General features: G+C 38.2%; 1 protein-coding gene across 1 annotated transcript in view; it reads left to right on the top strand.

Annotated features, from left to right (window-relative positions):
- Positions 1-23786, top strand: part of LOC128071319 (WD repeat-containing protein 19-like) — a gene marked incomplete at both ends in the record, with an annotated part of 122456 nt that overhangs the window by 62439 nt on the left and 36231 nt on the right. Inside the window, 12 exons of the mRNA XM_052664204.1 lie at positions 212-303; positions 589-654; positions 2650-2775; positions 5991-6106; positions 9556-9671; positions 13012-13092; positions 14268-14380; positions 14649-14822; positions 19332-19402; positions 20102-20274; positions 20362-20476; positions 22795-22901. Coding sequence (XP_052520164.1) covers positions 212-303; positions 589-654; positions 2650-2775; positions 5991-6106; positions 9556-9671; positions 13012-13092; positions 14268-14380; positions 14649-14822; positions 19332-19402; positions 20102-20274; positions 20362-20476; positions 22795-22901 — 1350 coding nt within the window. The remainder of the gene's footprint in view (positions 1-211; positions 304-588; positions 655-2649; positions 2776-5990; positions 6107-9555; positions 9672-13011; positions 13093-14267; positions 14381-14648; positions 14823-19331; positions 19403-20101; positions 20275-20361; positions 20477-22794; positions 22902-23786) is intronic.

Raw genomic sequence — 23786 nt, 5'->3', positions numbered from 1 at the left:
GTACTTGACCAGCCAGATTATGGTTATTTGGTTGGTTGGTTGGTTAATTGGTCATTTTATTTGTTACATTGTTGACTTCTTTGAGGTAAGCTCTAGCATAAGCCTTCACCATCCTGAATCCTGCTGTTTTCATTATTATGTTTTGACATCTTTTCTGACCAACTGTTAATTGAATGTTTTAAAATATAAAAACTGTGTTGTGTTTTTTTAGCGTGTTTTCTCACTACTAGAAAAGACTTGGCTTGGCACACCAATACAGTTTACCTGGCAGAAAACATCAGGAAACTATCTTGCAGTAACAGGGTAAGATAACAGTGATTGTTAGTAAATCATCCTGACTCCACATGGTTGTATGCCCACCAAACCACACCATCTGTTCAGTAGAAATTCTTGAATGATGGTTGCATGGTGAGATAAGTAATATATTAATTTCCATTAATATCACAATTCATAGAACCTTTTCCCTAGTGATAACTTTTTACATACAAATTATGAAACTATCATGAGAAAATATAGAAATCACTTGAATGTATAAGAAAACTCTTTAGATACATAAAAATCATATCTTTTTGTTCTAATTGGTTTTAGAGCTGATCATATTGTGAAAATCTTTGATCGCCATGGTCAAAAAAGAAGTGAAATCAACTTATCTGGGTAAGTGCAGAGGTAGATCAGAAATTTTTTCAAACTTTGTGGCCTAAAAGATAAAAAAGCACTGTCTTAAAACTTATAATCAAGTAGAATTTTATAACGTATGTCTAACCTGTATCTCTTCTTTTGCTTTCTCCATTTCCAAAGAGATTTAGTTTTGTGTACCATAAGCAGTTAATGAAATAGGTATACAGCATATGAATTAAGAGTTTAATACATTCATTGACAGATAAGCTTTAAGGCAGAATTGTAAATGAGTCTATGTGAAAGAATTCTTATTTAATTATAAACAAGCCTTAGTGTATATATTTGCGGATAAGCCCTTACTGATGTAGTATTTCCTCTCTAATATAAATTGGAAAATAGTTACTTTCCACACTTTTTTTATTCTTTTTAAGGAAGTCATTCTAGATTACAGTAAGCATAACATAAGCATTTTTAATAATTCAGTGTGATCATTACCTGTATTAGTTATCTTACCCATAGTCTTAGTGATTATGATGATGTTTGCATAAGACCTAAGTGGTCTTAAGCTGCCAGGCTTTTGAAATTCACATCTGCCTTCTGTAGTTTATCAGCCACCATCTTTGCAAATTAAGTGGCTCTTCTTATCTCACACCCGCCTAATGCCACCATTTTAGCATTTCCTATTGCTCTCTTAATTGTTGCTTCTGGTTTCTATGTTCTGGGGAACAGAGGGCAAGCTAGTTATAATTATGTTTAAAATAAAGTGAAAGGCACTTAGTCAAAAACTTCTTTGATTAAGTTGTATGAGCTTTATTGCATAATCTCTGCAACATCGCTTTTGGTTATGCAATGTCCTTATTTTTTTGCTTCTGAGCTGTTTTGCTGTATTCAACATAGCTGAATTAGACTGACAAAAGATCACCAGATAAACAAAATGCTATTATATGTTGTCTTTAATGATTTTATTAAGAATTTGAAAATCTCCCTCTTCCATACCTCTCAAAATCTGGGAAAATACTATAGAAAATATAAGATCCCAAAACATATTTTAACAGTTTGAAGAATAAAATAACTGAAGTGATTCCCAGATCTCTTAAATGGAAAGCTGAGTGTTGCTTCAGGGGCCCTCAAAGTCTGAGATCTGAGCTGGAGCTGATGTAATAATAATAGGAATAAAGGGCACAGTAAATGTAATGCACTGGAATTATCCAGAATCCATCTCCCAACCCTGAGTCCATGGAAAAATTGTCTTCCACAAAAGGCCAAAAAGGTTGGGGACCACTGGGTTGGTGCCCAAAAACAGTCTCCAAATGAAAAACAGAATCAGAAGGAAGAAAAGGTTACTCTTCAGGGAAGTTCTTAAATTATAATAAACATTTGGAGTAATTTTGAACAGTAAGAAACTTATTAAATAGAGCATTTCCTATTTATAACTATTTTATTACCTTAAATTACTCTTCTTATCCTATTCAATATTAAGATATGAAATGAAAATAACTTTTCTTACTATGTATTTCAGAATTCAGTCTTTCTTACTGTTTGCAATCCTCCATCTAACCAACCTTGCTCTGTTTAATACACAGCTTGTCTAGATATTTCACTTATCAGTACCTTCTTTTTCCCTCTATGCATCTGAAACAACCTTTCAAAAGTTGATCACACAAATTTCCTTTTGATTGCAGACGTGATTCCTTTCTAGAGTATTTTACCACAAGAGCCCAACTCTTTACAGGTGTCAAGAAAATCTATTAACCTATTAATATAATTGTATTTAATATAGTATGTGAAAATGATATTTAAAATAGAATTCAAAATGTTTCCATCCTCTCAACAACAACAAAATTGGTGTTAGTGTTATCCAGGCAGTGCATGTGGAATTCTGTTTCTTACTTTAAAAAGTTTATGATTTAAAAAATAGATTGGTTAGACTTGCTATAGACAAGAATCACAAATGGTTGAGTGTTTAAATTTCTTTCCCCTACTTAAAAAAAAAAATGTGTAGTGATTGTTTTGTTCTCTTTTTGAAAAAAGTAACTGTGTTGCTATGGATTGGGACAAGAATGGAGATATTCTAGCAGTGATTGCTGAGAAATCCAGTTGCATTTATCTATGGGATGCCAACACAAACAAAACCAGTCAGTTAGAGAGTGGCTTGAGGTAAGGATAACTTTTTTTATGTTTTAAATCTTCACTTAGAAATACTACCTGCAGCTTTGATGCTAAAAAGGTCTTACTACATTCATTATAAATATGCTCTGATGAGTTATTTTCTTATAAAAGGGAAAAATTCATTTCTTTTAAAATTGTTATATATAATCCTATTAATTTTGCCCAATTAATTAGAATACAGTATCATTCTAAAGTATAAAGAGCTTCTTAAAAAGTTGCTTTCAATGGAATAGACTAAAAAGTCCAAAGAAGAGAGAGAAGATTTATGGGAAAATCTGGAAATAGGATGACTACAGGCATGACTGGATCTAGGGGTTGTAATGATGCAGTCTAGACATCTCACAGCTCTTTCTTTCTCTGTATTGACTTCTTCTAAGTCAGACTCTCTCTCTTTTTTAATTCTGTTGAAGTATAGTTGATTTATAATATTGTGTTAATTTCTGCTGTGCAGTAAAGTGATTCAGTTATACATATATGTACTTTCTTTTTCATATTCTTTTTCATTGTGGTTTATCACATGATATTGAATATTATTCCCTGTGCTATACAATAGGTCCAAGTCATTTATCCATCCTATATATATTTAGACTCTTTTAATGGCTACTGGCAGGTATCAGCTTCTACCATTCTTCACAGCAAGTTATGCCAGAGAAAAGGGCATGCCACTATTACATCACCAGTATCCTCTCAGTTCTTTAAAAGGTCTTTGAATAGGGTAGGCAGGGCCATAGGGTTGATAATCCTACCCATGAAAATTGGGGTAAGGGTGGGGCAGTTCACAAGTGGAAGAAATCCTGGGCAGACAGAATAAATTACAGATCTCTGCTAAAATAGAAGCTGTTTGCCATATGGAAAAGAAAAACTTGTCAGTATTTACAACTGAAACTGCAATTTTGACCTTGAACAAGTTGCTTAACCTCTGCTTGAGCCTCAGTTTCTTCATATATGTAAAATGAGTCTAGTAATAATATCTGCCTCATAGCATCATGTGGCCTATAAGTGCAGGAAGAGATCACACATCTACCATAAGATTAGATTTTACTTTTCCGACTTACTTATCAAGGAATAACAGAGCAGGTCAAAACATCCCCCTAGTGCAGGTTCCCTTGACCCTCCAAAGTGACACACAAGAAATGCATCCACAGGCAATAGTGTCTGACGAACATCAAGCCTTACTAGATCTGAGAACCTCCACTTCTTGCTCTGTCCTTTTACACTTCCATACGTCACTTTTCAGAAGGATTTTATACAGTCTGTGCTTCCATTCAAGAAAGTGAAAGTGTTAATTGCTCAGTTGTGTCCAACTCTTTGTGACCCCATGGGCTGTGCCTGTCAGGCTTATCTGTTCATGCAGTTCTCCAGTGCCGGGAGCCAGCATGAGGAATTCCACCCGTGACAAGGTCATGCGGCAGAGCTCTGATGGCAAGGCTAATCAGACCTCAGGTTTTCCCCCTGGAATTTCCTGAGCATCCACCTCCCCCAAAATAAGAATCTGCCTGCTTTTCCACTCTTCTAATATTCTCTGGAAAAAGTCAAATCAGGGCTTTAGTCTTCTGCATTTGAAAGGGATGTTTCAGCTCAAACCCCCTCTGATAACTCTCTAGCTTGCCTAACAGGTTCCCCCGGACCTCTTACAGCTTGTGAATTGCTTACAGCCCCCCAACCGCGAGAGGCACAGAGCTTAAAGCATCTTAAGATACAGAACCTTTTCTAAGAGCTAAAAATCATATCGGTGACAGGTTTTCACTGTTGACTCAATGATTGCCACCAGGCCTCCATATTCTTTATCTTTTAGGCACCTGGGAGGATGTTAATCAATGTAAACGGGATATGGAAAAAGATATATACTAGTTTTGATGTTAGCAACACTAAACTTTTGAGTTAATTACTTTTCTTTGTTATATATCACTGCACTCCTCTTGTGTCCTTGCTATGTAAGAATGTAACTTTGTTTAGTGCTTTCTGAGAGTGGCACCAGACTTTGGGAAGATCAACACAAATAAGTCTTCTGGTTGACAAACCCTTATCAGAAAAAAGGCTGTGAAATGTTAATTGGCCTTTTTGGCCGGAAGATGATATAAATCACCTAAGACTTGTGTATACAATTAGGTATGCAGAGGGAAAAGCCTGGTTTTGATAAGAGTCTGGGCTGCTAACGCTGCATAACTTTGTGTTACCCATTGATCTCCATGTTTTATCAAAAGTATAAAAGGCCCTCTGAACAATACAGGAGGGGGCCAGTCGCTGGACTGGTTTCCCCCGTGTCTCTTCTCTAATTTCTGGCTGAATTCCCATCTGGGGCATGGAGGCTCACCACGTCTACTTACTTGTCCCGGCTTTTAAGATCCACGCGAAGGGGAGCCCAAGGCGGGGCACCCCCCAATATGCAAGAGGACGCCGGTGGCCTAACGTAGATGGTGCAAACTCCTTGTCTGGAACTTTATTGGCTTCCCACGTAAACCAAGTTATTCAGCCTTCTTTCTCCTACTACACTATTTCTTCCTAATCTAATCTTATATTTCTATATTGATAAATAAATAAGTTCTCCTCGCCAATGCCGTCCCCGCTTCGAATTCCCTGGATCCACCGGGGCTGGACCCCGGCACTCCAGGCAAGGATACTGGATTGGGTTGCCATTCCTCCTCCCAGGGATCTTCCAACCCGGGTCTCTCACATTGCAGGTGGATTCTTTACCATCTGAGCCACCAGGGAAGCCCAAACCTCCTTCTGAGATACCCTTAATAGTGACAGAACTGGAAAATCTATATCCTTTTTCAAATCATGAATTCCCAATAATTTTTTCAGTTTATTATACCACATTTTTAGACTTGTTAAAAGCTTAAGATGTTATCCATTAAGATTTTTACGCCAATTAGAGTTACAACAATAATTAGTAGACAGATTAATAACTATCTTATCATTAGTCATCTCCTGAAATTTGAGATTCCATCTTGACTGAGTTGAAGCCTTTTATTCATTATACATTTGTATTTTAGGTCTCACTGACTTAAGATCATTTTATAGTGTCTCAAAATACCTTTAGCACTTACTCTTTGTCCTAAATCATTAAAATTGTAATTTTATACTTCAGCTTCTAAGTGGGTATTACAGTTATTCATGAAATTCATGAAGCACTTTTTAAAAGGACTGCTTAGGAGGTTGTGGTTGTAAATTGTTTAGTAATTTATATCTTAATGTTACAGGGATCAATTGTCTTTCCTTCTTTGGTCAAAATTTGGAAGTTTCCTGGCCGTTGGAACTGTTAAAGGAAATTTGCTAATTTATAATCATCAGACATCTCGAAAGATTCCTGTCATTGGTAGGTTACAGCTGGAAACACTGCTAAATATTTGGGATGCTTTAACATAAACGTAAATTTTATCACCTCAGGTTTCCCTGATATTGCAGGGGAAATTTTGTAGTTTAAAATTGACTTCCCTTGTCAAGCCATACCTCTGTCTAACTAGAAGATCCATCTTCACTACCTACTAAGAACTTCCCAAGTTACATAGAACAGGTTGCGGTAAGGTGGGTGAGCCTGTGCCTCTGGACACCAGTACATTAACAGCATGATTTCCATCTGTCCCTTTCTCACCCAGATTATGCCTCTGGTGTGGAGTAGCTCATGTGCCTATCAACACGTTAGTAGATGGGCTAAAACATTTGGCCACTTCTTGGACAGAGTATATCCATATTCCTAATTCTGACCCTTCACTCTCTCCAGTCACTAATTTAATCTGGGAGTGAACTAGGAGTTATTTTTACCTCAGGGTATATGACTGGAGGGTATGTGTATTTATTCCTTCTTTGACCTTCTTGATTCAGCCTCTTTGATTCCCCCAGCCTCTGAGCACTTAGCATCTGACTACCTGAAGGAAATAGTATTGATTTTTTTCAATTGTTGTAACATCATGCTGGTGAGGGGTGAAATGGGTAGGCTTAATTACATACAAGTGGCCAGTATAATCTACTGCTAATGGAAGAGTTAAGTGCTGGAGATAATAGTGCCCACAGAATACTTGAGAAAGTGCTTTTCAGTTAAAGACACTTATTCATTTCAAATTATTTTCACATATAGGTATATCTTTCATATGGGTGTTTTTAGCACTCTAGCTGTACAGTTACATCATTGATCCATTTGAAAAATTGAACTAAAAAATCAGCTTTCACCATGTAAATTAATTTGTTGACTTCAGTAGGCATTTTCTGTATCCCACTTCTTTTATAGGCATGTCCTACCAGTTAACTTACAGTCCTTAGATAGCTTAACACTTGAGGTAATAAGAAAATAATCATGTCAAAACATGATTATTTTGTGTCATTATTTGTTCATATGTACATGATTTTATATGTGATCTTTGTATTTAATATGAATATTGATTCTAATTCAGTCTAATTTATTAACTGTGTAAAATAGACCTGAAAATATTCAGGTTAGTTGTACATTTTAGGCCCTTTCACTGCCTCTTTCAGAGTTTGTTGTGATTTGTAGGTGTGCTTTTTTTTCCTCTGAAATAATTTACTTTTCTAAAACCAAAGCATTTCACTTCCAGAAGCAGCTGCACAAATGCACAATCAGCAGGTGGTTTTTACAGTAACTAAATATCTGTTCCCTTGTTACATCTCGCTCTGATTTCTTTCCTAGAACTGGGTTAGATACAGGCAATCCTCAGTTTGCATGATTCTAATACGCATGAATTTCATTGACCACAGTTTACTTAATATTGCCAGTTTCCCAATAACATGATTCACATTTCAGTAACTGTGGTATATTCCTGTAAGTTAATATTAATTAAATGAGTCAATACCTGCCCAGAACACTGTTAAGTAAGCACACGAAAATGTTAACTGTTATCGCTGATGTTAACCTGAGTTCTGAGCACTGGAAGAAATGGAGAGATTTTCTTCTCTCTGTCCTGAGTGTAGGATGAAGTTTGTCCTTGGCATCTTTCCACCTCTCTTAACGTACTCCTTTATCCCTTCTAATACCTGTTACTTTGGACACCCCCGTTCCATTGCACTACCTAAATCTCTTAATCTATGATCAGCAAAATTTCCTATATTCCAGTCTCTTCTCTGAATGTTCCCTTCATTTTTGTGCTCTGGTCTCCTGGTTTGAAATGTTCCCTCTGTAGTCCCATGTTTGTCTCTTCCAGACTCTAAACTCATGCAAGCAATTGCTTACTCAAGAGCTCCAGTGAAATTTCTAGTAAATACTTCAGATTTGATATCACCAAACCATGCAGCTGTTCCCTCTCATCATTGGTATCTTTTCATCCTCTTGGACGTTTAAGCCAAATCTTACTGTTATCCTGACTCTTATCTTCCTCATACCCTCTATACCAATTGTGCCAGAAAATCTTACAGGATCTACCTCCAAATATGTCCAGAATCAACTGGTCTCATCACCTCTACCAGTACCACCACCACCATGGTGTGGAGCTGAGACATCTTCTGCATCTCTGCAATCTCTTAACTGGTCTCCCTGCTTCAACTCTTGCCCTGCTATAATAATATTATCAACTCAGAAGCCCGAGTGAACCTTCTGCTCAGAACTCTCCAGTGGCTCTTCGTGTCACCCGAGATCAAAGTCAGAATCCTTACAATGGCTAGCCAAGCCCTCTATGACCTGGCCCTTGAAAACTGTGATTTCATCTCTTAGTTACCTTTCGTTACTTTCTGGCCTCCCACCACACTGTTCTCCTAGCTGAGCCTCTAACACACTGGACACACTCTTGCTTCAGGGTCTACTGACTTAATAACTATTTATTTAGAGCCTGCTTTCTGCAGAGATACTGTATTAGGTTCAATAAGGGGTACAAGGAATAAAATAAGCATGATCTCTGTCTCAATAACAGCTAAAATAGCTAACACTTATATAGCATTTCCTGTATGGCTGGCACTCTTCTGAGTGCTTTAGCTCATTTGATCCCCAACCCTGTGAGATAGCTTCTACTGTTATTCCCAGTTTTTGGACAGTGTAACTAAGGAATAGAAACATTAACTTACCCAAGGATTTGTGATAAGTAGTGGAGCCACTTACTCAAAATAGGCAGCCTGCCTCCGGAAACTGTATACTTAACCTTGAGGCTCTTGAGTATTTATCTATTCTAGGACCTTTAACGAATACCTGGTGCCAAGTCATGTAATTTCCACCCCAAAATGTAGTTTTTGCACTGACTAGATTGCTTAATTTAAAAGCATTCTGTTACTTAGTGGCTCTCTAATATCCTTCACTAGCTAAATGACTCAGTTCTTAACATAACTCTCACTAAAGTGCATTCAAATTTGTACCTCAATATTGTTATGAATCACTGTATATCTTTTAGTTATATACAAATAATCAAAATTGTGATGTTGATTTGGCTTATGCCAAGGGTCTCCCACATCATAAAGCTGAATATAATAAAGATAACTTCAGTGCTTTGAGATTTACTTCTTTTAAGACATTACTGTGATAGGTCTTGTTATATGGTTAAACAAACAAACTTGTCAAGGGGTGGGATATCTTTTTATGTTAGGACCTATGCTCATATTCACATAAAAAGCTGGAAAATAGGATTGCCCTTATATACAATTATCTTGATTTAAAACTTGTTATAAACTGTTTTAAATAAGGCTGCTTAGACACTAAACTGCTTTGAGATTTTAAATTCCTTGTTTGTTTAATTTCCATAGTATATTATCTAACTTTGAAATTACCATCACAGATTTTGTAAAAATTTTTTTTTGAGAAATCAATATGTACAAAAATCATCTCTTTTGCAGGAAAACATACTAAGAGAATCACATGTGGATGTTGGAATGCAGAAAACATGCTTGCTTTAGGTGGTGAAGATAAAATGATTACAGTTAGTAATCAGGAAGGTGACACAATAAGACAGGTAATACAGTAACATCTCTTTGACTTGCTGTGTTCAGATTTCCCTCCAAAATAAAGTTTGTCGATCAAACTGACCTATAAAATTTTAAAATCTCTATGAGAGATGTTTACAATAACTTCATATTCTAAACATCAAGTTTTTTCTTTTTATGTACTAGGACATTTTTCTTTTAATACAAATACTTTGTCCAAATTTCCTCCTTTGTACACTTCCCGTTGGCTAGTGTTAGCTTGGATTATCAGCTCTGTGGTTATAATCAACCATTATATTTGTGAATATCTCTTATTTTATATGGGTATTTACAATGTAAATCTTAACCACTGGACTCAGCCAGATCTGCCTGATTCTAAAGCCTACTCCTTTAGCTGATATGTTAAATTGGTTCCAAACTAATCCTAGTTAAATTTAATTTTAGGATTAAATTTTACTGCTGTTCAAATTTCCCATGATTAAGGGAATATGTATTGCCCATAGCGATATAATCTTACCAGTGGCAAAATTTCAATTCGGATGACTTGGCTTATGGTTTATTTAGTATTTCTAGAGCAATAGTGACTGACACATTCTTTGAATACTGCTAGTTTTACATTAATAGGTCCTTCATTAGCTATTTATTGCTGCATAACAAATTACCCCTGAAACTTAGCAGTTTAAAATAACAGATGCTGCTTTGCCATTTTTGTGGGTGAGTAGTGCAGACACAGCTAAGCTGAGTGCTTCTGCCTCAGGGTCTCTCACAAGGCTGCGGTCATTTTAGCAGTCTGGACTGCAGTCTTATCTGAAGTCTTGACTAGGGACAAGTCTATTTCCAAGCTCATGTGGTTGTTGAAATGCAGGCTGTTAGGCTCAGGGCTTAGCTCCTCTCACTATTGACTGGAAGCCTGCCTTATTTTATAGCCACATGTATCTATCCATAGCATATCTCACAACAAAGCCGCTGGCAAGAGAATGAGAATAGTCATTCAAGACTTAAGCCATAACCTCTTAATAAATAACCTGATCTCAGAATTATTTTTGCCATATTCTGTTCTCTAGAAGTGAGTCACTAGGCTCAGCACATACTCAGGGTCTGGGTGGCAATCGCACTAGGGCATAAAAACCAGGAGGCGAGGACCATTGTGGACCATCCTAGAGGCTGCCTGCCATAGGCCCCCTTCTCTCAGGAAGAGAAAACTAATCATGATAAAACACATGTACCTTATATGATTGTCAAATGTGTGATATAGCCTACAAACCCTGTAGCATTTGTGAGATAGAGGAGATAAATGAATGTTGGGTTGTGAATTTGTAAGAGAGAAGATCTAAATCAGTCAAGGGTGAAGGCTAAACTATTGTAACAGAGACCCAAAATGACAAGGACTCTTAAGAATATAGTAGTTCGGGTGGCTTTTTCCTCCTTCATTTTATCATACAACAGAGGTAAGCATCTGTGTATCTCTGCTTCTCCAGGTTGTGTAAAGTCCCCCTTCTCTCCTTCCCCACCCTTCCTTGCATCTTACTGTTTTGCCATTTATTAGGGTGTTTTGCCCTCATTAGCACCACATCTGCATTTCAGCCCCAGGGAAAGGAAAAAGAGAAGTGGAGTGCAAGAAATTGTAAGCTACCTGATCTGGGAGATGCAGTCATTCCTGCCATTCATATCACATGAACCTAGTCATATGGTCAAACCTAAGTGCTGCCATGGAAAGCTGCAAATTTAGTCTCCCTAGGTGACCATGTACCCTGCTAAAACTTGTTATAGAGGATATTGGAAGACTTTTATCAGTTGCTGTCATTCACTCCAAGCAGAACAGAACAAAGATAAGAGGAAAAACTTACTATGGCTCGTTCAAGACTGGAATGACTGAAAATTTGGGCTTTGAGAATTTGCAGAAGTCTGAAGAGGAAAGTTGGTTCTAATATCTGGAAAGCTTTGAAACTGAGGTAGAAGTAACTCAGCGTGATTCCAGTGATTCTTAGGGAAGGCATTGCTATAAAAATAGTTTCTAGAAACCTTGTAATTTTCATCAATCTGTATTGGTATCCTTTAGAATTCTAATACTACAGGCCCAGCTCTTGTGTCCATACCAGACATCATCAGTAGATACTGGCATTTTTTTCTTCACTGAAATCAAGACATGACCTTAGAATACTATTCCACATCTAACATCCCAGGAAGCCTCTACCACTGAGCTGTTATTTACATACAAGATAACTATCTCCCATTTTTAATCCCAAGAATTATGCTTCCAGAATATGACATACTAAAGTTGTAATTTAGTAAACAAAGCATACATTGTAAGTATTGTTTCATCTGGTATTTTCTCCGGATTGCTTATACTTGGCTATTCTGCAAAGCACTCCATCGTTACTCATGTGGATTTATTTTTTATTTATCCTGCTTGTCTTGCTTCCTAAATCTGAAGATTGCTGTCATTCGTCAGTTCTGAAAAATTCTTAGTCATTGTCTACTTGAAATTTGCCTCTTGCCCTTGCTCTTCTCTTTCTGCAGCAACTGTTAGACATATGTTTGACCATCTGATGTCTCTTAATCTCTCTTTAATAGTTTCTTTTTGTCACTCTGTGCAATCTTCAGGATAATTTCCACAAATCAGTTCACTTATTCTTCAAATACATCTAATCTTCTATCCCATCAGTCCTTCCCATTGTAATGACCCTAATTTTTATTGGTGGAAAGTACTTTGTAGTTCTTTTTTAAAACCTGCTTGGACTTTTAAAGAAAGTGTTGTCTTTTCTTCTATTTATGAGTCTTTTATGTTTGTAATCATTTTTAAAGTATTTTATGATCTTTTTCCGATAATTTTGTTCTTTTTAGATCTGCTGACCCTTGCTCTTGGTACATTGCTTATGAATTTTCTCGTTTTGAATTGGGAGCTCATCTACTATAGGAAGTTGTTTGCAGCCTTGGAAGAAAGAGGCTTTAGATTTGTTTTTGCTGAACACTGCAGGGAGTTTCTAGACCACTCAGAGTATAACTTTGGACCTTAGACCACAATGAGTATAGGAGGGAAACTGATTTGAAAAGCTCGAGTCAAATGGGTTCATTATCATCTCTCTTTATCAGCCAGATATCTGGAGCATCAGTTCCTGCACTCACTTTGCTTTTCAGTTTGATCTTTGCCTATGGGCCACAGAAATCTTCCTTACCTTCTTTCAGGCTTATCTTAGCCATTTAATAAGATACATGTTCAGTTTCATCCTGAATTTCTAGAACTTTGTAGCAGTGGGATGTTCAGGTTATTCAGTCCAACGTATTCAGAAATGAAAGCAAGTTCCCTGTTTTGTTAATGGAATTTGGATGTGGGGTTTATTCATGGTGATACTGTGTTCATCTCCACAGATACCAGTGAGATCGGAGCCTAGTGACATGCAGTTTTCCATGATGAAGACTAATGACCGAACCTCCGCTGCTGAAAGCACAGTAAGTGTTCTAAATCCAGGCCCAACTTATTTTGGTAATTTTGTAGGATATACTGTCTCCTTTTCTGGGATGGTTCAGAATCTCCATTAAAATAATTATGGTGCATCACTTATTAAACCAACATAGACCCCAGTTTCTCAGGCCTAAATGTTGTTTCTGCTGCCACCTAACATCAAAACAGTTGAAGACAGCGTCCTGTAGCACTGTTGTTGCTCTCCGTATGGTAGCAAAAACAGTGGGGGCGCCTTGAAAAACAAGAGTATTGATTTCTGTATCTTTCAGATTTTTTCATTCTTTTCAGATATGGGGACCAGAATGCCAGAAATTACTGGTTTTATTTTTTTAACACCTTAGATTTATTTTCCCTGCCACATTTTAACATTCTGAAGTCCAGATGGTTTTCACAGTCAACCAGAATATATTTAATGAAGTAATGTTTTTCTTTATTTCTTAAAAAGATGTTATATTGATAATGACTCATAACCGATAGCATCTTCAACGCAAGGAAATATACCAAAGTGTTTCTGTTTATATATATATATATATATATATATATATATATATCCATTACCCTTAGTGAGCCCAAATTGGTAATGTACTCTTCTGTCTCAATACAGTTACACGCTCAGCTGAGAATTACAGTTTAGTATTGGCCTGTGGGTAACAGGGAAACTAGTCTAGCCACATTGACCAGTGCCCTGCGGTGATGGAAAAAGTGATGATATAAAAAGCTGAGCTAGATTATCCACACAGGTGTGGACAGGTAGTCCCACGTGGTTCAGAATCAAAATCAGATGGCCTTAGGGTAGAAGAGTTGCTATACTCTGAATGTGAGTTTAATTCCAATGGAACTGTGTCACACTTACCTTCTTGTACTGCACGGTACTCTTATTAGAGGTACAGAGAATTTTAAAAAGTTATTCCATCGAGCTATTTTAGTATACTTCCAAGGGTATATTGGGTATGTGTAAACCCAAGGATCCTTCCCAGATTACATTTTAGGAAAATGGTACAAATGTGTTGAGTTAGTCACGTTGTTTCCTTATTAATTTATAACATTTAACACTAAATTTGGCTCAGTTGTTTTTCTAAATTAAGTTTATGCTATTTGAATTTGCTTATTAGTCTTTTCATGAAGTACTGAACATTCCTCTCATAATTCCTATTTTTGGCAGATAAGTGTAGTGGTTGGCAAGAAAACTTTGTTTCTTTTTAATCTGAATGAACCAGATAACCCAGTTGATATGGAGTTTCAGCAACACTATGGCAACATTGTCTGCTACAGCTGGTATGTACAGAAGCACAATACACAGAGTTTTTCCTTACTAATTATAATGTGTTTCTTTTTTGTCTGTAGCATTTTCACTCCTCTATGTGACATTTTCTGGATTGCAGTCTGAGACTTAACATGTGAAACTACCTAGCATGTTATCTGGCAAATAGGCCCTTGATAAATGATATTCTCTATTTCCTTAATGTTAAGGTACTTTTTTATTCCTGTATTGCAAATGACAGTTAATCTTCCTTTTACTGTATTACTGCCTTTGTTGCTGTAGGTACGGTGATGGCTACATCATGATTGGTTTTTCTCGTGGAAATTTTGTGGTCATTTCCACTCATATTCGAGAGATCGGTCAAGAGATATTTCAGGCTCATGACCATAAAGACAATCTAACCAGTATTGCAGTATCACAGACCCTTAACAAAGCTGCTACGTGTGGTGATAACTGGTAAGTTATATTCACGTATTCCTAGGAAAGCTTATTTAAGGAATAGTCAAGAGATTCAACAAGATGTTGTTAACTAATGTTCATCTATCCACCATACTTGCACTATTGGAACATATTTGCAGTTGAAAATTTCTAAGATACCTTTACCTTTGCCTTGAACACTCAGGGTAAAACCTAAAATACTAAATGTGTACCGGATACAAAACCTAAAATGGAGTATACTTTAAAATCAGTCATAAAAATAAAATGGGCACTTCTGGGTAACAGGGAGTAAGTACCCTTGACCCTGTCTCTCTCACCAAATACAGCCATAAAACCTGAAGAGAACTCATGAAACAACTATGTAAGGATTCTGAAAAGTAAATACTAGCAGGCAGATTGGAGAAGAAAGCCCGCATTTGAAGTACCACTGAGCCAGCAGTGAGTCTCCTGTGTGTCTTCTGGTCTCAGCCAGGACTCAAGGCAGCCTGAGACCTGGACGTAAGCACTGGAGCAGAGACAGACAGAGCTCTGAAAGAAGCCCTTTAGTTCTGGCTGAACTTTCAGTAAAGAGAACTCCTAACACTCAAACTAAGTTGGGGAAATCCCTCAATTTTCTCTTTTTTCCCCCCCCCTTCTTTGTTCTTTCGTGCCCTAGCCATCAAGCGGTCCACCATGGCAGTGACAGCAAGGACCCACAGGCACCTGAAACCCTGAAGGAAGCTAACCTTCCTCTCCAGTTGGGGGAACTGTGGTCCCAAGAAGATGGGGCATACCCCCGCTGTTTATTTTTCTCTCTGTCCTTTCTCTGCTTGGCTGCCGGTGCAGTTGTAGGGAGACCAAAGGAGAATAACTAGAGCCCAGCTTTTGTGCTGGAAGACCAACAAGGGGAAGTCCAGGTATATTCTGATATACCTGGGAGGTCCTAGAGAAGGAGGAACTCTGGAAAGTAATCCTACAAAGATACTTATGAAGTCCCAGGTTCATCTCTGAGCTTTGTGTGTGTGTCATATCCTACGTGCCTGACAAAGACTTTGAGAACTGAACTAAGGGATAGACCATAGCCCAGGTCCTGTACTGGCCACTGAGTGGACCATACAAGGACATACCTGAATACCACTGCAAAGGGTTTGGAAGTGGAACAGACATTGAAATCATAGCCCACAGAAGGCTGGTCGAAATGTGTGGCCCGAACCCAACTGGGCCAATTGCCTCCTTAAAAAAAAAAATTTAACTTCTTCCGTGGGATTTAAACAAGACAGAGTCTCATAACATAATTGTCAAACTGTCCAGAATATAACCCCAATTTGCTTGACACATGAAGAATCAGGAAAATTTTGACTGACTTGAGAAAAGACAATCAAAGGACCCCAGTGCTGAGGTGATGCGTGTAGCAGCTATTATAAAAATGTTCCAAAAGGTAACAGCATTCTCAAAACAGACTGAAACATAACCTCAGGGGGGGGAAAAATGGAACCTATAAAGAAGAACCAAATGGCAATTCTAGAACTGAAAAAATAAAATTAATACAGTGTGTGTAATATCAGAATAGAAATCACAGTAAAAGAGTTGGTGAACTTAAAGATAGATGAATAGAAATACCCATTCTGAACACAGAGGAAAAGATTTTTTAAAAAAACAGCCTCAGGGACCTTGAAACTACCAAAATGTGTAACATTTGTGTCATTAAAATCTCAAAAATAAAGGTTGGAAGCATCTCATGTTTGACAAAAGACAACCTATATATTATACAAGCTCAGCAAACCCCCAAAAGGATAAATCCAAAGAAATCTAGGCCCAGACTCATCATGGTTAAACTGCTAAAAACTAAAGGCAAAGAAAAGGTTTGAAAGAGAACATTTTGAATGACAGCAGATTTCTCACCGTAAACCGTAGTGACCAGGAGGAAACTCCTAACACTCTTAAATTGCTGAAAGAAAAGAATCGTCAACCAAACTTCCATCTATATCCAGTAAAAATAGCAATCAGTAATGAAGGTGAAATAAACATTCTCAGATGAAGGAAAATGAAGAGAATTTACTGCCAGTGGGCCTCCTCTAAAAGAACTACTGAAGGAGGTTCTTCAGATAGGAGATAACAGATGACAGAATGAAACTTGGAATGTCAAAAATAAAAGGAAGGCAATAGAAACGGAAAATAACAGTAGATAAAGTGAAGGTGTTGGTCACAAGGCTACTGGTGAAATCACATCAGGAACTTATATTTGTTTATGACCGTGGGCTGCTATGGAAGAGGGCATGCATGTTCATAAAGGGACTAGTGTTCATTTAAGATCACTGCAGGCCATTTGGCCAAACAAAATAGATGCCAGGGCAGCTATATCATGGTGTAACTTAGTTAAACTCTCAACAGACTTGGATAACACTATAAACCAACTAGACCTAGCAGACATCTACAGAACACTCCACCCAGCAACAACAGAGTACACATTTTTTCCAGACACCCATGGAGCATTCACCAGTGTAGACCATATCCTGGAGTGTGAAACAAACCTCAACAAATTGAAATCATACAAAATGTGTTAAGCCATCATGTAATCACACTTGAAATTGGTAACAACAGGAAATTCTCTGTGTACTTAGACATTAGCCTACTTCCAAACAATTCATGGGTCAAAGAGTAAAAGTAAACTAGAAAATACATAGAACTGAGTGAAAATGGAAATGTACATTTGTTGTTCAGTCACTCAGTAGTGTCCAACTCTTTGTGACCCCATGCATGCCAGGCTTCCCTATTCTTCACCATCTCCCAGAGCTTGCTCAAACTCACATCCATTGAGTTGGTGATGCCATCCAACCATCTCATTCTCTGTTGTCCCCTTCTGCTCCTGTCTTCAATCTTCAATAGATGTACATAGCAATATCTATTTCAGGCAGCAAAAACAGTGCTGAGAAGAAAATTTATAGTACTAAATTGATATAGAGGAAAGAGAAAAGACATCTAATCAATTATCAATGTTCCTATCTCAAAAAACTAGAAAGAGCAAAACAAGCCCAGAGCAGAAGGAAGAAAGTAACAAAGAGCAGAAATTGAAAACAGGGAAAAAATTTAAAAGCTAGGGGTTTGGGGGGAAAATTGATAAATCTCTAGCAAGGATGACGAAAATAGAATACAGTTCACCAATATCATGAGTGAAATAGAAGTTTCACTACAGATCTGAAAACCACTAACAAAGCAATACTACAAACATCTTTATACTCAGAAATTTGACGACTTGGAACATAGGAAGCAACTCAGTCGAGGGTACATTTTTATGTGCCTACTGGCCATCTGTATGTTGTCTTTGGAAAAATGTCCATTAAAGTCTTCTGCTCATTTTTCAATTGGGTTGTTTGGTTTTTTTGTTGAGCTGTATGAGCTGTTTATATATTTTGGAGATTAAGCCCTTGTCTGTCGCATCATTTGCAAATACTTTCTCCCATTCTGTAAGTTCTTTTCGTTGTTGGTTTTTTTTTTAATGGTCTCCTTTGCTGTGCCAAATTTTGTTAATTTTGATTAAATCCCATTTGTTTATTTTCACTTTTATTTCTATTGCCTTGCTAGACTGACCTAAGAAAACATTGATACGATTTATGTCAGAGAATGTTTTGCCGATGTTCCCTTCTAAGAGTTTTCTACTATCTTGTCTTAGATTTGTCTTTAAGCCATTTTGAGTTTATTTTTGTGTGTGGTGTGCACAAAAGGGTGCACATCACCCTTTTGAGGATGTGCTCTAACATCTGATCTACGTGCAGCTGTCCAGCTTCCCCAGCGCCACTTGCTGAATAGACTGTCTTTTTCCCATTGTGGATTTACTTCTGGGCTCTTGGTTCTCTCTGTTATTTCTTACAGTCACATGTGGACCTACAATTATATAAAAAATTTAATTAAATGAAAACAGAAAATATATGAAGAAGAAGCACTGGGAGGGTGGAGAAGGGACAAATGAAGGAGAGAGCAAGGGAGACAGGAAGAAAGAAATACCACTATTAGGTCCCAACATCATGCTACACAGGTTTCACTTGCATAAGCCTACTTACCCTTCACAATAACCCTTTGAAGTAACATTATACCTCCACTTTTCAGAGCTTTCCACCTAGGCCTTTCCAAATCTTTCTGTTATACCTCACTTATTTTTGTAGGAAGGAACTCTTAGAGCAGTGGATGGGGGGAGAGGAGGGGAGGACACATTGCAAAGAGAAACCTGCTTCATTTTACAATAATCAGTACTGCTCAGGGGAAAGTTTTCTGACTCAAACTTTTCCTCAGGATCTTCAGCCTCCTTGTTCCTGACTGTAGATCAAAGAACTAAGCTGGGCCCCACTCCCACCCCTGATCAACAAATAAAAATTTTAAAGAAAATATAATTAAATATGGAAAGTTTAATATTTTTTTACCTTAACCCTATAGATCCTCCTGTACATCCCTTTTTGGAGAACACTGACCTGTTCCATAGCTTATAATTGCTTGAATTTAACTTAGTGCTCATATTTAAAATATATATATATATATTTTTTTTCTATTTTTCAGCATTAAAATCCATGACTTGGCCGAATTAAGAGACATGTATGCTATAGTCAGCCTGGATGATGAACATAAAGGTATTGATTTTTCTGAAGCAAGTTGGCGTTTGATCATTTTAGTAAGAGAGTAATGTGTTTGTTAACGTATGGTTTGCATTCATTGTAGGAGGAAGCAAATTTACACCTTTCACTAGAATTCCCTCAAGTAGCCTCTTTATTAGTAATTATGTCGGGTCATACTCCTTGACTGGGCTTCGCAGTTGGCTCGGTGGTAAAGAATCCACCTGCCTTTGCAGGAGGCGCAGATTCAATCCCTGGGTCACGAAGATGCCCTGGAGAAGGAAATGACAACCCACTCCATTACTCTTGCCTGTGAAATCTCATGGACAGAGGATCCTGGCTGGCTACAGTGCATGGGGTCACAAAAGAGTTGGAAATGACTCAGTGACTAAAAACAAAAAAAAAACTTCTTGACTAGGAGGATGTGAATATACTTTGACTCAAAGATTTCTGTTGTATTTTATCCCAAATCCAGTTGCAAAATCTGAATTCTGATATATTTCCCTTTGAGCCAGTTTTGAATGCATCGGGGCTCATGCTCATAAGCCAATCCATGATGAATCTCCTAGTCAAAATAAAAGCTATGTCCACTATTTTTTTTAAAACTTTGAAGATTTTTATGCCTCTGGTAGCTTAAGTGAAGATATTTAGTGTGCTTGGTTTCTTGTAACAGCATATCTGTTTTTAAATAATCCTTTATGTGCTCCGTCATTTCAGGGCTGGGCACCTTGTCCTGGACAGATGATGGCCAGCTGCTGGCACTGTCCACCCAGAGGGGCTCACTGCACGTGTTCCTGACCAAGCTCCCCATCCTTGGAGATGCCTGCAGCACCAGGATTGCATACCTCACCTCCCTCCTTGAAGTCACCGTAGCCAACCCTGTTGAAGGAGTACAAAAACAGTGTTCTCTTCACTTGTCAATAAAATTAATGCAGTGTTGACAGTTGATTCACTACTGCTCCTTTTCTCTGTTACAGGAACTGCCAATCACAGTTTCTGTCGCCGTGGAGCCCAACTTTGTAGCAGTGGGACTTTATCACCTGGCTGTGGGAATGAATAATCGAGCTTGGTTTTATGTCCTTGGCGAGAATGGCAAGTCTAAATCCAGTTGTTTTCTTATCTAACATATAATTTGTTTTTTTTTTGTCTTGTCTGTTTGTTTGTTTGGGAAGCACTAGTAGTTTCTTTTAAGACCAAATCTTTCTTTTTCTTCAGACATCTCTTTCTTAGCTTAAATGGTTTTTTGCGAATCTTCTAAAAATTTTGCATAGTTTTGGGAAAGGTTTTGTTCTTTATCTTTGTTGTGAAGACACTGTGGTATTCTGAGCAGATTGTGTTCTTTAGAATTGGGCCCTGGGTTTAAATTCCCTTCTTCCCCTTTTAGCTGGGTGACTGTAGACAAATTCTTTACCCCTCTGAGCCTTGGTTTCCTCATCTGGAAAATGAAGATTCTTCTACTTGTAAAGGGTTATGAGAAAAATTACATGGAATAAAATATGTGATCTTTTGCGCCTGGTCTTTCTTAGGCACCTGTTGGTCTGGTAGGTACTTCAGTTCAGTCAGTTCAGTCGCTCAGTCGTGTCCGACTCTTTGCGACCCCATGAATCACAGCATGCCAGGCCTCCCTGTCCATCACCATCTCCTGGAGTTCACTCACACTCGCGTCCATCGAGTCCGTGATGCCTTCCAGCCATCTCATCCTCGGTCGTCCCCTTCTCCTCCTGCCCCCAATCCCTCCCAGCATCAGAGTCTTTTCCAATGAGTCAACTCTTCGCATGAGGTGGCCAAAGTACTGGAGCTTCAGCTTTAGCATCATTCCTTCCAAAGAAATCCCAGGGCTGATCTCCTTCAGAATGGACTGGTTGGATCTCCTTGCAGTCCAGGGGACCCTCAAGAGTCTTCTCCAACACCACAGTTCAAACGCATCAATTCTTCGGCGCTCAGCCTTCTTCACAGTCCAACTCTCACATCCATACATGACTACGGGAAAAACTACAGCCTTGACTAGACGGACCTTAGTCGGCAAAGTAATGTCTCTGCTTTTGAATATACTATCTAGGTAGGTTGGTCATAACTTTTCTTCCAAGGAGTAAGCGTCTTTTAATTTCATGGCTGCCGTCACCATCTGCAGTGATTTTGGAGCCCCAAAACATAAAGTCTGACACCGTTTCTACTGTTTCCCCATCTGTTTCCCTTGAAGTGATGGGACCAGATGCCATGATCTTTGTTTTCTGAATGTTGAGCTTTAAGCCAACTTTTTTGCTCTCCTCTTTCACTTTCATCAAGAGGATCTTTAGCTCCTCTTCACTTTCTTCCATAAGGGTGGTGTCATCTGCATAGCTGAGGTTAATGATATTTCTCCCAGCAATCTTGATTTCAGCTTGTGTTTCTTCCAGTCCAGTGTTCCTCATGATGTACTCTGCATATAAGTTAAATAAGCAGGGTGACAACATACAGCCTTGACGTACTCCTTTTCCTATTTGGAACCAGTCTGTCATTCCATGTCCAGTTCTAACTGTTGCTTCCTGACCTGCATACAGATTTCTCAAAAGGCAGGTCAGGTGGTCTGGTATTCCCATCTCTCTCAGAATTTTCCACAGTTTATTGTGATCCACACAGTCAAAGGCTTTGGCATAGTCAAAAAAGCAGAAATCAATGTTTTTCTGGAACTCTCTTGCTTTTTCCAGGATCCAGCGGATGTTGGCAATTTGATCTCTGGTTCTTCTGCCTTTTCTAAAACCAGCTTGAACATCAGGGAGTTCATGGTTCACGTATTGCTGAAGCCTGGCCTGCAGAATTTTGAGCATTACTTTACTAGCATGTGAGATGAGTGCAATTGTGCAGTAGTTTGAGCATTCTTTGGCATTGCCTTTCTTTGGGATTGGAATGAAAACTGACCTTTTCCAGTCCTGTGGCCACTGCTGAGTTTTCCAAATTTGCTGGTATATTGAGTGCAGCACTTTCACAGCATCATAAATGTTAATTCCCTACCCCTTCCACTGTATACTTGAATAACCACTGACATCTGAAGGGAGCCTCACTTTTTCTTCTCCTCCTCCTCCTCCTCCTCCTTCTCCTCTTTCCCACAGGAGGTCAGATGTCCCTCAGGAACAGAGCCAGCCTGAGAATTATCCTCAGATGGTCCATTAAGCTTCTTGTCACTAAGGTTTAATTTTTGGTTATTTTGCAAGTGACTTTATTTTTTATTACTTTGTTTCTTGTGAACCACTATGAAATTCCTAAAGGCAAATTTATATGGCAACTAAGATTTTCTTTAGAATGGCTAAAATTAAACTTTCAGGTTCAGAATATTCTTTCAAAGGCACACATTTAAAACTTATTTGCAGATCATTAGATTAGATCATTTTGTCTATATTTTATTGTGTTTGTTTTTGTTTTGATTACTACAGCTGTTAAAAAATTGAAAGATGTGGAATATCTGGGGACAGTAGCCAGTGTTTGCCTTTATTCTGACTATGCGTCTGCACTTTTTGAAGGCAAAGTCCAATTACATCTGGTAAGTATTTTTGGTGTCCCATGGCCTGCTTAGGTCAGTGATGACAATGAATAGCCTAGTGTTTTATAATCAAGAACTTTGGTCAAGAAGCAACCATGTACAGACTAGCTAGAAAGCTGTATGTAATAAAGGACTGACAAAACTCTTTTGAGTTTGTCATGAGAGTAACCTCATGAGATCAACCCTCAGTTAACCCTTTAACTCTGTTCCCAAGAAACCCAACAACGTTTCAGCTGTGCTGCTTATAACATGGCTTATGTAAAAATGGCCATGTAAAGTGCGTCTAGAAGGAACTATAAGTAAGTTGTAAAAACTGATGGGAATGCCATAGGTCTGGCTTCCTGGAATGGATTGACCCATGTGTTTGGTCCTGTCACTGGTGGGGATCTTGAAACTATGCTCCATGAGTTGTTCAAGAGATGTTGGCCCTTGAAATATGAGGCTTCTCAACCAGGACACTTCCCACATGTATTTCTTGGCTCTTTACTTCTGGGAAGCCAAAGAGATTAGCTACAAGACAACTGCAGAGGCTACTGCAAAGACTATTACCGTTAAAGAAAGTGAAAGTGTCAGTCGCTCAGTCCTGTCTGACTCTTTGCACCCCCTTGAACTGTGGCCCATCAGGCTCCTCTGTCCATGGAATTCTCCAGACAAGAATTAGTGGAGTAGGTAGCTATTCCATTCTCCAGGGGATCTTCCCAACCCAGGGGTCAAACCCTGTTTGCTGCATTGCAGCCAGATTCTTTACCATCTGAGCCACCAGGGAAACTCGTTCAAAGGGATATTTAATTGCCTTGCTGGCAAGCTGGGTTCCTGCCTGATACCTTTCTGAGTAAAGTGCTTTATCTGGTGAGCCTAAATATTTAGTTGAATTTAAGAAAAAGA

Source organism: Budorcas taxicolor, unplaced genomic scaffold (assembly GCF_023091745.1).
Source record: "Budorcas taxicolor isolate Tak-1 unplaced genomic scaffold, Takin1.1 scaffold348, whole genome shotgun sequence".
In the NCBI taxonomy this organism is placed as follows: Eukaryota; Metazoa; Chordata; class Mammalia; order Artiodactyla; family Bovidae; genus Budorcas; species Budorcas taxicolor.
The sequence above is the reverse complement of the archived record's forward strand: the minus strand, read 5'-3'. Positions and strand labels throughout refer to the sequence as shown.